The sequence below is a fragment of the Mytilus galloprovincialis genome, chromosome 12 (genome assembly GCF_965363235.1).
Source record: "Mytilus galloprovincialis chromosome 12, xbMytGall1.hap1.1, whole genome shotgun sequence".
Classification (NCBI taxonomy): Eukaryota; Metazoa; Mollusca; class Bivalvia; order Mytilida; family Mytilidae; genus Mytilus; species Mytilus galloprovincialis.
The window spans coordinates 78,753,371-78,768,755 of record NC_134849.1 but is presented as its reverse complement, the minus strand read 5'-3'; the positions used below and the strand labels follow the sequence as shown (position 1 = coordinate 78,768,755).

Sequence of the window (15,385 nt, the reverse complement as noted above, 5' to 3'; positions counted from 1 at the left end):
CTATTATGGTCCAATATCCAAAATCAAAATACATGGTTAGATTCAGCATATCAAAGAACCCCAAGAATTCAATTTTTTATGAAATCAAATAAAGTTCAATTTTGGACCTTTTAGACCTCAATGTGAACCAATTTGATAACCGGTCCCAAACATCAAAAATCTAAATACATGATTAGATTAAGCATATATCAAAGAACCCCAAATATACAATTTTGTTGAAATCAAACAAAGTTTAATTTTGAACCCCAATTTGATTCAACTTGAAAACTGGGCCTATAATAAAAAATCTAAGTACATGTTTAGATTCAGCATATCAAAGAACCACAAGGATTCAATTTTTGTTGATATCAAACAAAGTTAAATTTTGGACCACAATTTGGACAAACTTGAAAACTGGGCCCATAATGAAAAATCTAAGCACATGTTTAGATTCAGCATATCAAAGAACCCCAAGGATGCAATTTGTGTTAAAATCAAACTTAGTTTAATTTTGGACCCTTTGGACCTTAATGTAGATCAATTTGAAAACGGGACCCAAAATTAAGAATCTACATACACAGTTAGATTCGGCATATCAAAGAACCCCAATTATTCAATATTTGATGAAATCAAACAAAGTTTAATTTTGGACCCTTTGGGCCCCTTATTCCTAAACCGTTTGGACCAAAACTCCCAAAACAATCCCAACCTTCCTTTTATGGTCATAAACCTTGTGTTTAAATTTCATAGATTTCTATTTACTTATACTGGTTAGGGTGCGAAAACCAAGAAAAATGCTTATTTGGGCCCCTCTTTGGCCCCGTATTCCTAAACTGTTGGGACCTGAACTCCCAAAATCAATCCCAACCTTCCTTTTGTGGTCATAAACCTTGTGTTTAAGTTTTATTGATTTCTATTCACTTATACTAATATTATTATGCGAAAACCAAGAATAATGCTTATTTGGGCCCTTTTTTGGCCCCTAATTCCTAAACTGTTAGAACCAAAACTCCCTAAATCAATCCCAACCTTCTTTTTGTGGTCACAAACCTTGTGTAAAAATTTCATAGATTTCTATTTACTTAAACTAAAGTTATAGTGCGAAAACCAAGAAAATGCTTATTTGGGCCCTTTTTGGCCCCTAATTCCTTAACTCCAAAAATCAATCCCAACCTTCCTTTTGACACACACACACACACACACACACACACACACAAAACATGATATAATGTTATCGGAATCTTGAACTTATGAGATGTATGTAGAAGGACGCATAGTAAGGAATAATTCATAATTGATACAATTATTTTGCTTGATATTTTTTATATGATAATCTTGCCGGTAATAGCATAATTATTTTACCGGGATTAGCACAATTCCAACTTAGCAGATGTATTCTATTTGTCTATCTCGGAGATCCTGAATTTTAATTGCGGGATAGTAGTACAACAAAGGAGTTATTAATTATATGTTAATAGCTACATGTACATGTATATTTAAAGAGGATTCCATTATACTGGACTTCTGATATTAGCGATCAACAATTGACTATTATTATTTTTTAAGTCACCACCAACTTAAAATGTGTTCAATTTGCCTGTCCGTCTATCCGTCCGTCCATCACACTTAAGTTTCATTTTAGAAATGCTTTGACCAAATGATTCTATTATTGGTTTGTTAATATTATGTTACAGGTCAATTTTCTGATTTATGCTGGAATAACATCTTAGAAGGGTGTGTGCCATAAAAAATTACGAATTTTCTTACAATTGTTAGGGCCATATCTATCTTCTTGCCTTGCCATAAGCCAGGTTGGCCCAGTTATTGTAAACCCATGAAGTTCATCATCTGCTAACTTCCAAAAATTGATAATCAGATGATGAACTCGGAACAAAGTCCGACCAAATGCAATTATCTTTTTAAGTATCTACTTGTATGCAACATTTTAAAAAATCAACATACCCCCCTACCCCCTCTTCCCCTCCAACCCCAATGTTACATTATATATTACATTTTTTGAACAATCTGAAAAAAAAACCCAGACAAGACTGTGAGTGAAGCAAAGAATGAAGCCATATTCCAATTTGAAAATAAACACCCTCTATTTATGTATTTTTTTACATAAATTTCTCTTTTTGAAGTTTTTAAGTGGATGTTGCTATGGATAATATGTGTTTCCGTGGTAACAATTGAGGTCAACAACACTTGACGATAGTAATTTAAAGTTTGAGTTGGCTTTTATGTATTTTCTTATTGGTTATAAAACAATTCAGGACATTTAAGCTCTAAAACTGCAATATTCTGCAAATAAAAACTCTGTTTCCAAGGAAAAAATCGGTTGCTATGGTGATAAAACTAAAAAATATTTAATTTGGTAAAGTAGTATTCAAACTGCATTACTACAGTGCTAACTATTCTGTACACATTTGCACTTTTTTTTTAAAACACCTGAGAAAATTTGATAATTTCGAAAAAATCCCAATTTCAGAAATGTTGAAAATATGCATTTTTTCACAAATTTTTTCAAAAAATATACAAACTTGGTTGACATGCAATCTTCACTCAAATGAAGCTTAAACCCAGTTGTATAAAAGTGTAATTATGAACATTTATGAAAAATGCATGATTCTATTCATAATCAGGCTCTAAAATGTGGTGATTTAGCTGATTTTTTTAATGATTTTACAATGCTTAACAACCCAAAAATAGTGTGTCCGTTACCATGGCAACCACTCATATTTTCACACTCAAAATTATTTTTTGAGCTTTATTCATTTATTGCTTCTATTAGTCCATTTATAGATAAAATCGGGAACCCCCCATATATCACATGTATATGGCACTCTGCCTGGTTCTTATAAAGAGCTGTACTTAACATCTTTATAAATGAGAATGAGGACAGCAATGATGATGATGATGACATAGAAATTAAAACATTATATAATGATAATGTGATTTCTGTTAATTTACATATTATGATGATGTGATATCTTTCTTTAAACATGATAAAAATATCACAGTTCTGTTTTCTAATTTTTTATTCAGTACACTTGATGTCTTACTCCACACCATATGTTTTCTTCACAAAATTTAGTCCTTGAGCCGCTTTTACACGTTTTAAGGCTACCATTAGTCGGTAAATTGTTGGTTTCACCATCTTGGTTTCATTACATTTCTTCCATTTTGTGAGAAGATCATGGATTTGACCATTCAAATCCCTTGGAAAATTGTGCATAGTCTCCTTGATGTTGCCAATGCTAAGATTCAATTCAACTCCTAGGTGAACAATGCAATCACCTATCAATTTCTTTTCTGTCAAACTATTTATTACATCATCTGATGGAACATCTTGTAGGCGACTATGAGCTTTTTCTGCAAAAAACAAAAAGACACTAAAATTATTTGAATGTCGCATCGAAATTTGATATTAAAAAATGTGAATCCTTTATTCATCTTTTTTTAACGTATTTTAATCAAAATGAATTACATAACCCAAAGTTAACTCAATCCTCAACTTTCAAATCAAAAAATCTGAAATGCACATAAATGTACATTAAATCAAATGAATAATGTTGTGTTTCTGTATTTGAAGAAAAGAACACAGCTGTAAATTTACCTTTGTTACTGGTATTTGTCCCTTGAGAGTATTCATTTCTAAGAGAAAAAAAGCAAGATAAGAATCCAATAATGAGGATATGAGAAGATGTCGATGACTCAGTCACTTAACAATAAAAGTATACCTACCTACTAAAGTATGATCCTCTCTGTGTACCTGAAATGTGTCAAAGGTTTAAAGATGCATCAAATGAATGAATGTTTTTGATAGTATCAAAAAGCAACTATAAATTATCTAGAAAAAAAAAACCTGATACATTTTCTTAAAAATATGTATGTTGTAATGCTATCACTAGACGCTAAATTATTAAATTGGTTAACTATGATACAGGGTATTATATAATTTGAGGGCACATGAATACATAAGTTCAGAAACAAAATGGCATAGCATAGTATGTATAAATATGCAGCAATAATTGGGGTACTATATTGTAGAGTACTGCATATAATTAAAACAGATAATTTTACTTTACTGTGGCAATAGATAACAATTGATATATTTCTAACAAATCTTTATAAACTATGCATCCATGGAATGAAAGTTATCGATTCTTATATCAAGTGCTTATGACACACACACTTTTTTAAATGTAATTTTCATTTACATGAAATATAAATAAATGTATAATTGTTTTGCTTTATTGCTTCATAGCTGTCAATGTGATGTATTTTTTATACAATGATTATATGCTGTGCATCTGTTATTTATTTTCGTTAGCTTAACTTGGCACAATTTGAAGATACCATCCACTTTATTATAGAATTTCATTGTTTATAGAAGTCTTTAGTCGTCACAAAAGAAATAATTATAATAAGGGCTATTCTATTAAAATGTATGTGGGAGGGTAGGAAGGGAAGTTTAATTATTGAATATGGGTCATTGGTCTTTTTTCACTTTATTACCATTATGCAAAATTATCTAAAAAATGGTTCTTGGATGTAGGGATATTTTGAAAGTCCCTAACCTCCCACATACATTTTAATGGAATAGCCCTAATATTTTAACACAAATTTGTCAGAGAATTTTTTTTTATCCAACCTGACACATATAGTGCTGTCTTTCAATAGCCTTCAGTGCCGTCTGTAATTTCTTAAATGTTGCAGTCATTTGGTCACTTTCTGTTTTATCCCTCCATTCAAAGAGCCCCATCAACATAAAATCCATAGGATTTGAGAAATAACGAAAATTTAAGTTGTCGTAATCGGCTTTTTCCATTCCAAGTTCAATGAAGAAGTTGTAGAAGTCTCCAATTCCGATTGTTCTTGCTAGTTGCACGAAATGCTGATCATCTGGTCTCAAGTATAGTGTTTCTGTTTCAAGACCTGTAAGGATAAATAAGTTTTTCGACTTAATAAGGGTATATACTTCATCTTTAATTACATCGATGGCCATAATCATGACATTATCTATGTCTGTTGTTTTCTTTCTTTTGTTACTTTAGCAAAACATTCAATTTTTGCTGAAAGTTTCTCTTTTTTATTTTCATCAATGGTATATCAATTAAAATATTTTCAAACTTGAATAAAGCCAAAAATCTATGATTTCATAAAAAAACAGCAAGGTTATGCCTGTCAAAAAAATTATAATTGATTTACTTTAACAATTCATAAAACGACAGTTTTGAATACTATGAACCACACCATTTATATGGTGTACTTTACCATGCTTAATTGCAATTGACCATTCATATTTCGAATACTGTGTGAAATTTATTCATACTAAGAACTTATTTGAAAAAGTTACAACACAGTGTAATTCAGTATTTAGTGAAGCATTCAGTAATATTATTAAATGGGTATTTTGCTAGATATAATGCTTTTTCTGATTCAGAACTGATTTGTTTTAAACTTTGTAATTGCCCTATAGTGTGTGATAATTATTGTGAGGGAATTTGATGCTTCCTATACCATGGTTCATTTCAAAGCACTTTATGACAATATCACTATACCAATCAGAATGATTTTTTGCAGTGTTTTAAGAAATTATTTTACTTTGTATCCATGTATTATAAATGTTTTAAAAGGGCTTATTTTCTGTATACAGTCAATAATCATGTAAACATTTGAAGCCCAAACTTTCTATTGCCTTAAATACGCAAGGAAAGATCCGAAAACTAATAACTATACCAAAACAGAATGACATGTTTTTGAAATTATAGCAAATCTTTTGGTTGACAAATTTTTATTCGTTATTACAAAAAAAAAACTTAAAATATATGTCATTTCCTTCCTACCCAGTTTACTCCAATTACTTATTATGATGTGAACTGGTCAATGTTATTGAATCTTACGCAATTTGATTGAATTAAATTATTATTAGTTTACCTTCAAACTGTTTAATTTTTTCATACATATATATTGATAACATCAGAATGTGCACGAATGTAACAAAAAAGATGAACAGTCGGTACCATATTTATTTTATTTGTTTTTAATTTATTAAGGGGAAAATACACAACAAATTGTTTTTAAAGAAATGTGTTTTCTTAGAACTAAATTGTAATTGATTTTTATTTTTAAATGTACATACATTTGTATGTGTACGGTAACTTTAATAACTTTCAAACTGTACACTGGACGAGTCCATATTACATTTTACCAATGAAACTAAGGGTATGAAAGGTAAGAATTGCAACTTCATATATCTTCACAAAATTTTCCAAATATAGAGTAGATAAATCATTTTTTTTAATAGCCTATTCCCTAGTAAAAGGTGAACATTTACAATTTGGACGTTTTATTCCATTACACAAGTGTTTTTCAAAGAGAAATGTCGAAATACATTTTACGCACGGCTACACCAGGTAGCATTATTGTTTATCTTAACAAAAAACAATCCATATTTCAGTCTCATTATAATGTTATAATAGTCAGTAAATAAAGTCAAAATATGTTTAATCTGACATCAAAATTCAATACGATCCTTTTAGGTCAATTTCGGTTACCTCACAAAATCTTGGTACATGTAGGCACTATAGTACATGCACCCTGAAAGAACATGTAAAGCTTTGCTTTCCCTGTAAGCAATCCTTAGCATAAGTGAGATGTGAGAAAACGAAGTCATGTAAATAAAATGGAGAATGGAAACAGGAATGTATCAAAAAGACAACACACAACACAACCAAAGAGTAGAAAACAGTCCAATGCCATTGTCTTCAACGTTACACAGCGAGAAAATCCCGAACCCGGAGGAGCCTCTTGCTTGCCACTAAACAAAAGTATGAATTGACTCATTTATTTGAGACAAGTTGCAGGTGATAAAACTCTTACATAACAAGAATGTGTCCATAGTACATAGATACCCAACTCGCACTATCATTTTCTATGTTCAGTGGACAGTGAAATTGGGGTCAAAACTCCAATTTGGCATAAAAATGAGAAAGATCATATAAAGTTTCAAGTTGATTGGACTTCAACTTCATCAAAAACTACCTTCACCAAAAACTTAAACCTGAAACAGGACAGACGGACGGACAAACGAACAGACACACAGACCAAAAAACATGTTGCCCCTTAGTTGGGCACAAAAATGAAAACAACAATTTATAAATTTCATGTGTGTAAAGTGCTTTTCTGGATTTACCTTCATCAGGACCACTTAAAGCCGAATATTTGAAAGCCAACGATGTATAAGAACCGACTCAGTTGAAAGGTTATATGACTAAAAAGGATCTAAAAATAACAGCCAAATCCATCTTAGGTCAACTTAACCTGAGGGAGTTCACCTTTAAAGGATGAAACAATTTTGTTGACATACCTATATCATGTATATATTATACTATCAGTATAGAAACTATATATGCAGTCAATTTTAATCTGGTTGTGGACATACATTCTAAGACACATATTTTGGGAACCATAGAGTTTTTTTGTAAAGTATGTAGTGCAAATATAAATTTCATAAAAATTAAAAAAAGTCCTTTTAAAGTTAAAATGTTTTTCTAGTTAGTAAGAAAACTGTAAGATCAATCGATTCATTCTATTAACATCAATGTTTTAGTTATTCAGGGCACAATTTAAACAGTTTAATTTACTTGATATTCTATGATTCAAAACTTTGTCATGTTTGTCAGAAAACGTTTCCATTGAGGCAGGTTCTATAACTTTGAATAATACCCTTTATTAATTGCAATGTGCACATATCTTGTAACTTGTTTTATGCACTTAACATATACTTATGAGACACACACAGACAAGAATAGAACATCATTGTCACACAGTGCACTTAACTTATGAGACACAAACAGACAAACATAGAACATCATTGTCACACAGTGAAAATATTGCAGCAAAGTCAAAATTAAGACTTTCATTACAAAATGTGTGTACCCAGTCTATTTTTACTAGTGTTGTTTGTTTTTCTTTGACAAATGGATTTTGATATCCCCCTTTGTACCTACACATCCTTTTTATATAAATGCATGTTATTGTATTACCTTTACAATTTGAGTCGCAATGCTTCTTATTCTGAAATAAACAAATACAAATGTTCAGTTTTTTGGTAAATATTTACTCAATCCTTAGATTTCCAATGTTATGTGCTTTATTGTTTTCCATTTGTCCACTTTAGACACTAACTAACAATTATTGATGGGTTTCTCCTACCACATTAGCTTTGCTTTTTTTAAAATTATGTCTTTTTTTGTAGACTGCCAAACTTAATATAATGCTTCGCCAATTGCAGCCCGATACGATCGCAGAGAACCCTGAACAGTTGGGCAAGTGTAGACACAAAATTCAAGATTGATACTGTCTGAATTTGGATTGTGATCAAATTTTTGACATAATATAGGTTTCTGACTCAAAATAAATGTTGTCAAAGATATAAAAATTTGTAATGAACCTTTTAATTTACCTAGTATGGTCTGATATCCAAAATCTAACAACATGGTTCGATTCAGCATATGAAAAAACACCAAATAATTAATTTTAGTTGAAATCAAACAACGTTTTAATTTTGGACCCGTCGAACCTTAATAAAAACTAATTTGAAAACAGGGCCCAAAATAAAAAATCTAAATGCACAATAAGATTCAGCATGTCATAGAGAGGCAATAATTCAGTTTTTAATGAAATCAAACAAAGTTTAAAAATTGGGCCCAATATCCAAAATAGTAATACAAGGTTAGAAGCCCCGAAAATTAAGGACTTTATTTTAATCCAATTGAAATTGGTTAAACATGTTAAACGATTTGTATTTATTTTCAATTGAAGATTTCTAGCTATTGCGCAATACTGTGCTATTGCACAATACTGTGCTGTTGCCCAATACTTAGTTAATCTGTTATATAATAATTTACACAACCTGTTTGGTGTATATCTCATGCCATATCAGTATTTGTTGTTTTTTATATATAAATCAGAAACAATCAATGTAAAAATCGAAAACTTTTGAGAAAAAAAAACCCTTAATATTATCAAAAAAATATATGAACCCCCCCTAAAAAAAATCAAAAAAATCCCCCCCCCCTCCAAATTTTTTTGAAGATTATTTTATTTTCAGGAAAAATTAGCAATTTCAGAGTTCCATATACTTTAACAAAAGTTATTGTCTGGAAACTAGAACAAGAGTGCATACGCTGAAATGTCTCGCCTGTTTTACTTGTCATTGAATTTATGTTGAAAGTCTGTAACATGAAGTGTTTACCTTAAGTATCACATACACTTAACATTTTCAATGTTCCATGATAATGAGGTCATGGTCAGATGAACCAGACAAGACAGACATGTACACCTTACACTCATTCATTCACCAGATATAGTTGACCTGTTGCTTATAGTTTCTGATTGACTGACAAAATTACGAAAATATATCATTGACCAATGAACAATGAAAATGAGGTCAAGGTCAGATAATACATGCCAGACAGACATTCACACCTTACAATTATTTCATTGATCGATAATAGCTGACCTATTACTTTAAGAATTTGAAAAACAGACCGATACACAAAAAAATATCATTGACCAATGAATCATGAAAATGAGATCAAGGTCATATAATACTGGCTAGAATGACGGGTATACCTTCCAATCATTTTAAACACTAAATATGGTTGACCAATTACTTATAGTACTTTAAAATCAGACAAAAACGCACAAACTTAACTTTGACCAATGAACAATAAAAAATGATGTCAAGGTCAGATAATATCTGCCAGACGGACATGCTCATCTTACAATCATTTCATATATCACAAATAGTTATCCTACTGCTCATAGTATTTGAGAAACAGACCTAATCATGTTACTTTAACCTTGATCACTAATCCATGAAATGAGGTTAAGGTCAGGTAAATCCTATATGACGGACATGTAGACCTTGCAAGGAACCCATATACCAAATTTAGTTATTCTATTACTCATAAGTGAGAAATTCACATTACAATATTTTTTTTTTCAAGCAGTCACTGAACCATGAAAATGAGGTCAAGAACATTAGACAATTGACAGACGGAAACTTCGTGGCATAAGGTATCTGCATACAAGATATGAAGCATCCAGGTCGTCTACTTTCTTAAATATAAAGCTTTATATTGTCCATTTGACTTCTTTATATTTGCAGAAAAAAAATCTTAAAAATTCATTTTTATAAATTAATATGTTTTTCCTTGATGTATGTTAAAATATGATATATACCAACTCTGACTATTAATTTCATAATTTTTGGTCAATAATTAAAAAAGTTTCCCATAAGGTTAATTTTATTTTTTGAGGTGTTGATTACCTAATGGAGTAAGTATAAGTAGTGTAACGGCCTTCAAACCAAAACAAAAACAACATACATGTGCTTTTAATGTTTGTTTATTTGTACCATGTGATTATACTGATTTGAATATTAAAGGATACCAATGAAAATGATCATCGCTTTATAGTTTTGATTATTGATTTTATATCATTATATAAGTTAATTTACTATACATAAGCTTTGCATGCTTTTAGCATGGTGAGATGTATAACAATGCAAAGAGGCTCTGAAAAGTTTATTAAAAAAACAGACTAAAGTTAATATACATTCAGTTATTTATTAATGTGCAAAATGCACATCTTGGAAGCAAACAATTTTGGAAAATAAAAAAAATGTTTTTATAGTTGGTAAATTCTATCATAACTCACACTACAAACCATTAAAGTCTGAAATGGCCTATATCTGTACTAGACTGTACTGATTTTTACTCGACCAGTCTGAATTGGTCTGACTTTTACTTGACATTACTCGACCCCAGTCTGAACCATACTTGACTGTACTGAATCGTACTTGACCCTTATCTTTGCCGTTGAAAATAGTCTGAACTATTACTCGACCAGTCTGAAACAGTCTTAACCCATTCTCGACTTGTACTCGACCTATTTTTCCAGTCTGAACCATACTTAACCAAAGGTCTGAACAGTACTCGACCAGTCTGAACCATACTAGACCAAAAAACTCTACGTTTTTAACTGTTAAAATAAACTTCTATTTAATGACATATATAACAACAGCCAACAAAATTTATAAAAAAAAATAACCTTATATTAGAAATATATCTATGCTTATGTTTAGGATGAAAAAAAATATATTATATAAAACTTATATCACAAAGGGATAATATTAAATAAATAAATAAAATTGTTTTTCTGATTAGTGGTGAAATATAAAGAATAACCTCTGCTTGTGGCAAACTCATAAATAAGATCACACCTGGTCAGAGGTATTAAATTCTAAATAACATTGATTCAAATTGCAACATCCTGTTTAAGTTAAATAACAAGGCCTTTCAAATATACATGTATGTACTAGATAAGTAATACACGAATTTAAGAAAATAGGGCTTTCTTTTTACCTGTAAAACACACATGTATTGAGGTAATTAGAACATATTAAAGTGCTTTCTGTATGCCATGTTAATTTGACAAAAAAAATTACTTAAATTAATTGAAATAAATTTTTACTGTTACTTTGGAATACATTTCTTTTTTTAAAAAGGTTGGAAATTCTATTATCATGATTACATTAAACAAAACAATTAAGCTCTCATTTTTTAAAATTTATTAAGTTGTTTTATATACTATTTTATATATATATTAATAAAAAAAACATTCACTGCATTATTAATTCAATTCAACTAAATCTTTACTAGGTTTAAGTTAATGGTGAAAATAGTCCAGTTACCATAAAATACTTCCAAAGTATTCATAAAATTTTGAATAAATATTGAAAATATTAGTCATTTGTTAATCAAAATTCATTTTTTTAGATTATGTGATCAGCTTGTTTTATTTATATTTTAAAAGCTGATATATATTTTTACGTAAGTGTTGATTGATATTGTGTTGACGTTATATTATGATTGATTATTGTGAAATGTTAATTTCAATACCGTATTGAATACATTTTTAATTTCAATTTGTTGTTCAAATTTCATTTTTATTTTAAAAAAAAAATCCTAAATTGATAAAATTCAGTTGATAGATACAAAGAATAGGTCTAGGTTGGTTAAGACTTGGTCGTGTATGGTTCAGACTAGGTCGAGTATGGTTAAGACTTGGTCGAGTATGGTTCAGACTAGGTCGAGTATGGTTCAGACTAGGTCGAGTATGGTTCAGACTAGGTCCAGTACGGTTCAGACTAGGTCGAGTACGGTTCAGACTAGGTCGAGTACGGTTCAGACTAGTATAAAATGGTTAAGTACTGGTCAAGTACACATTCAGACTGTTAAGTGTGGTTCAGACTACAGTCGAGTATTATCAAGTAAATCTCAGACGAATTCAGACTGGTCGAGTAAAAATCAGTACAGTCGAGTACAGATATAGGCCATTTCAGACTTTTAATGGTTTGTAGTGTCATGTCCACTAACATTTCATATGAAGGTAAAAATATTAAACAATATTCTTTTTCGTATCCTTTGCTTTTAAAGAAAAGTACTATTTTATTAGTTTGTACTATATCTAATATTTTTTTAAACAGAAAATGGAAATTGCAGTTTCCTTTCATATATAGAACAATTGACAATCACATGACATGAAATCTAAGTTTGGTTGATGGTCAGTAGAGGTCATCTTGATTTTTAAATATACAAAGTCACATGGTATGAATAAACAAACTTTAAAAGCACATGTATGTTGTTTTTGTTTTGGTTTGAAGGCCGTTACACTACTTATACTTACTCCATCTGGTAATCTACACTTCAAAAAATAAAATTAACATAGAGACCTAATGGGAAACTTTTTTTATTATTGACCAAAAATTATGAAATTAAAAGTCAGAGTTTGTATATATCATTTATAAACATACATCGATGAAAAAAAATATTAATTTACAAAAAATGAATTTTTAAGAATTTTTTTCTGCAAATATATAGAAGTCAAATGGACAATACCAATTGTTTACACCGCCACCCCATCCAGATAGTTTTACCTATGTCTCGCATACTGCGACCTACATTGCAAGCGAGACAAAAATGCTTGTTTTGTGATCTGTAGAACAACATAAAAGAATCGAAAATTAACAGAATAATTGTATGAAACTTGTAAACGAAAACACTTGAAATATGCAGGAAAATTAACGCAGTGTCAAATTTTCGGGATTCAACAGCTGGCGCTAACAAAGCCAAAATTAAACACACGCGAAAAAACCCTGATATATGGTATATATTTATATTGCTGTGATACATTACATTGCATCAAAACAGCACTGAACACAAACACAAATTATTACTAAATACTGGCAAGTAGGCATTAAATGAGCTCAAGCTTAACTGTGCTTTTAGAAGTATCAATCAATCATTCAATCAATTAACTGGTGACATATTTGATATATTTCCCCCGAATATAAAAGTTACATTAGTTTTTTCTGATTTGATCAATTAATTTCTTTTATATACAGTCAATTAAGTCAGGAATAGGACAATTGTTTTCCATTCATTTGATGTGTTTGAGCTTTTGATTTTGCCATTTGATAAATGACGTTCCGATTTGAATTTTCCTTGGAGTTCTGTATTTGTTATTTTACTTTTTTTGAAAAGAAAAGGGGTATACAACAATATTACTAACCTTTTCAAAGACCCAATTTAGAGGACATTTCGTTTCATGTATTTTCCCATTCTCGCATCTCCATTGTGCTTTCTTTTTTGCCTCTGACAAAGGTATTAAACACTTTTTACCATTGCATATTTCTCCAACTTCTATATCAAACAGATCTGACATTAAATGGTGACTTTGTTTACCAAAACAACGACGGTAAAACTGAAGAATTCGTCCAAGTGCCAAAGTCAGGCATTCCTGTGTTGTTGTTGCTAAATCCGGTGATATAAGCTGCTTTGACACGTCATTGATGAGGTATGCAATTATTCTCTGCCCCTCAACATGAATTTGAAGTTCATTTTTATTGTCAGCATCCATAATTGCAGCTTGAAAATAAAGACAAAAACGAGAGTCTTCTACTTTCAGAGGCCAGATGCTAATAGCAGCCCCAATAAGCTTGAAAGACAAAGCAGATGGAACCACTGTCTCCTTGAGATGATAAGCTATGCATATTGTTCTGTCGTCTGTTGCATTGCTGTGCATTTTTTGTGGAATCTTTTCCTTCACAATGCAGGGTACTAGAAATAAATCTGCAGCTGTGTCCTTATCTGTGTAGCGTTTAGGTTCTATAAGGATATCAAGATGAAGGAGGACCTGCACTATATATTCCTTTGTTCTGACATCGGTCAAAATTTCTTTGAAAGCTGGTTGTGACCACAGAGTAAAAAGGTCTGTCTTCTTTAGAACTCCAGTAGATGATAAATGTTCCAGAATGTTTCGAACAGGTCCTTTTTCTGGCCAAAACTTTATGTCTGTGATGAAGGCTCTCAGGATATTGACCATTGCTGTAGGCTGAATAACAATGAAATCTCTTAAAGCAGGTTCATCGAAGTATAACAACTTTCCTATTGAGTGTTGAACAAGTAAGAAATCGTCTACTCTTCTTTCATTCAGTGCAAATTCATTATTAGATTTGTTTATCTCTAAAAGTCTTTTTTTTGCTATCAACTTTACTCCATCTGCTCTCATATCCGATATCTGTAAATCAAGAGGCACCCAAACAATCGGCATCTGTTGTCCCCATGTTGATTGCTGAAAGGCGATATCAACTAATGTATCCTTTAAGCGCTCAATATCTTGGTCTGCTGCATCTGTTGCATTCATGAAAAAGACACTGTCGTACATGATATGCTCTTGAAGCTTGTGTGAGGAAAACATTTCCCGCAGTTCTTTATTGAATTGAAGGGCTAGTATCCTTTTCTCATCCTGTCAATTTTATCAAAAAGCAATGACATGAATAAATTATTCACTCTTCACGAAAAACAAAACTTTTTTTTTGGACAGTTTTGTAACAGCACAAAAAAACAACAAACAAACTTTGGTGGATAGTTTTCTCATTGGAAATCATACCACATCTTCTTATTTCTATACAAAAATCATTTGCAGAGGGCTTTTTTCATCATTGATAACATATTTCATACAACCATTTTCATTCAACATGTTCAACCTGAATATTTTAAAGCACTGTAAACAAATTAAAAATACCTAACTATTTTTTTCAGTTTTAGGCATACATGATTTATATAAGTACAAGATGTATGGTGAGTGTGTCCATGAAACCGAAAACAAACAACACAAACAGTTCGTCTCTACTTTTTATGCAGGAAATTGTGTTCTATGTCAATTGTTTACAAGAACAATAGAGACAGCTGTAGAATTTGTTGATGTGAGCACTTAAGAATACTGATTAGACTGTTATAATTTATAGAATAACTAGTTGAAAATAGTC

The 15,385-nt window shown here is 30.8% G+C and overlaps 1 protein-coding gene across 1 annotated transcript in view; it reads right to left on the bottom strand.

Moving 5' to 3' along the window:
• Nucleotides 1–2,191: 2,191 nt before the first annotated feature.
• LOC143054954 (uncharacterized) overlaps nt 2,192–15,385 on the bottom strand; it is a 35,548-nt gene continuing 22,354 nt past the window's right edge. The window contains exons 5-9 of the mRNA XM_076228049.1: nt 13,627–14,862; nt 8,031–8,061; nt 4,634–4,917; nt 3,724–3,751; nt 2,192–3,351 (exon numbers count right to left, since the gene is read on the bottom strand). Of these exons, the coding sequence (XP_076084164.1) occupies nt 3,038–3,351; nt 3,724–3,751; nt 4,634–4,917; nt 8,031–8,061; nt 13,627–14,862 (1,893 nt within the window). The 3' untranslated portion in view covers nt 2,192–3,037. The remainder of the gene's footprint in view (nt 3,352–3,723; nt 3,752–4,633; nt 4,918–8,030; nt 8,062–13,626; nt 14,863–15,385) is intronic.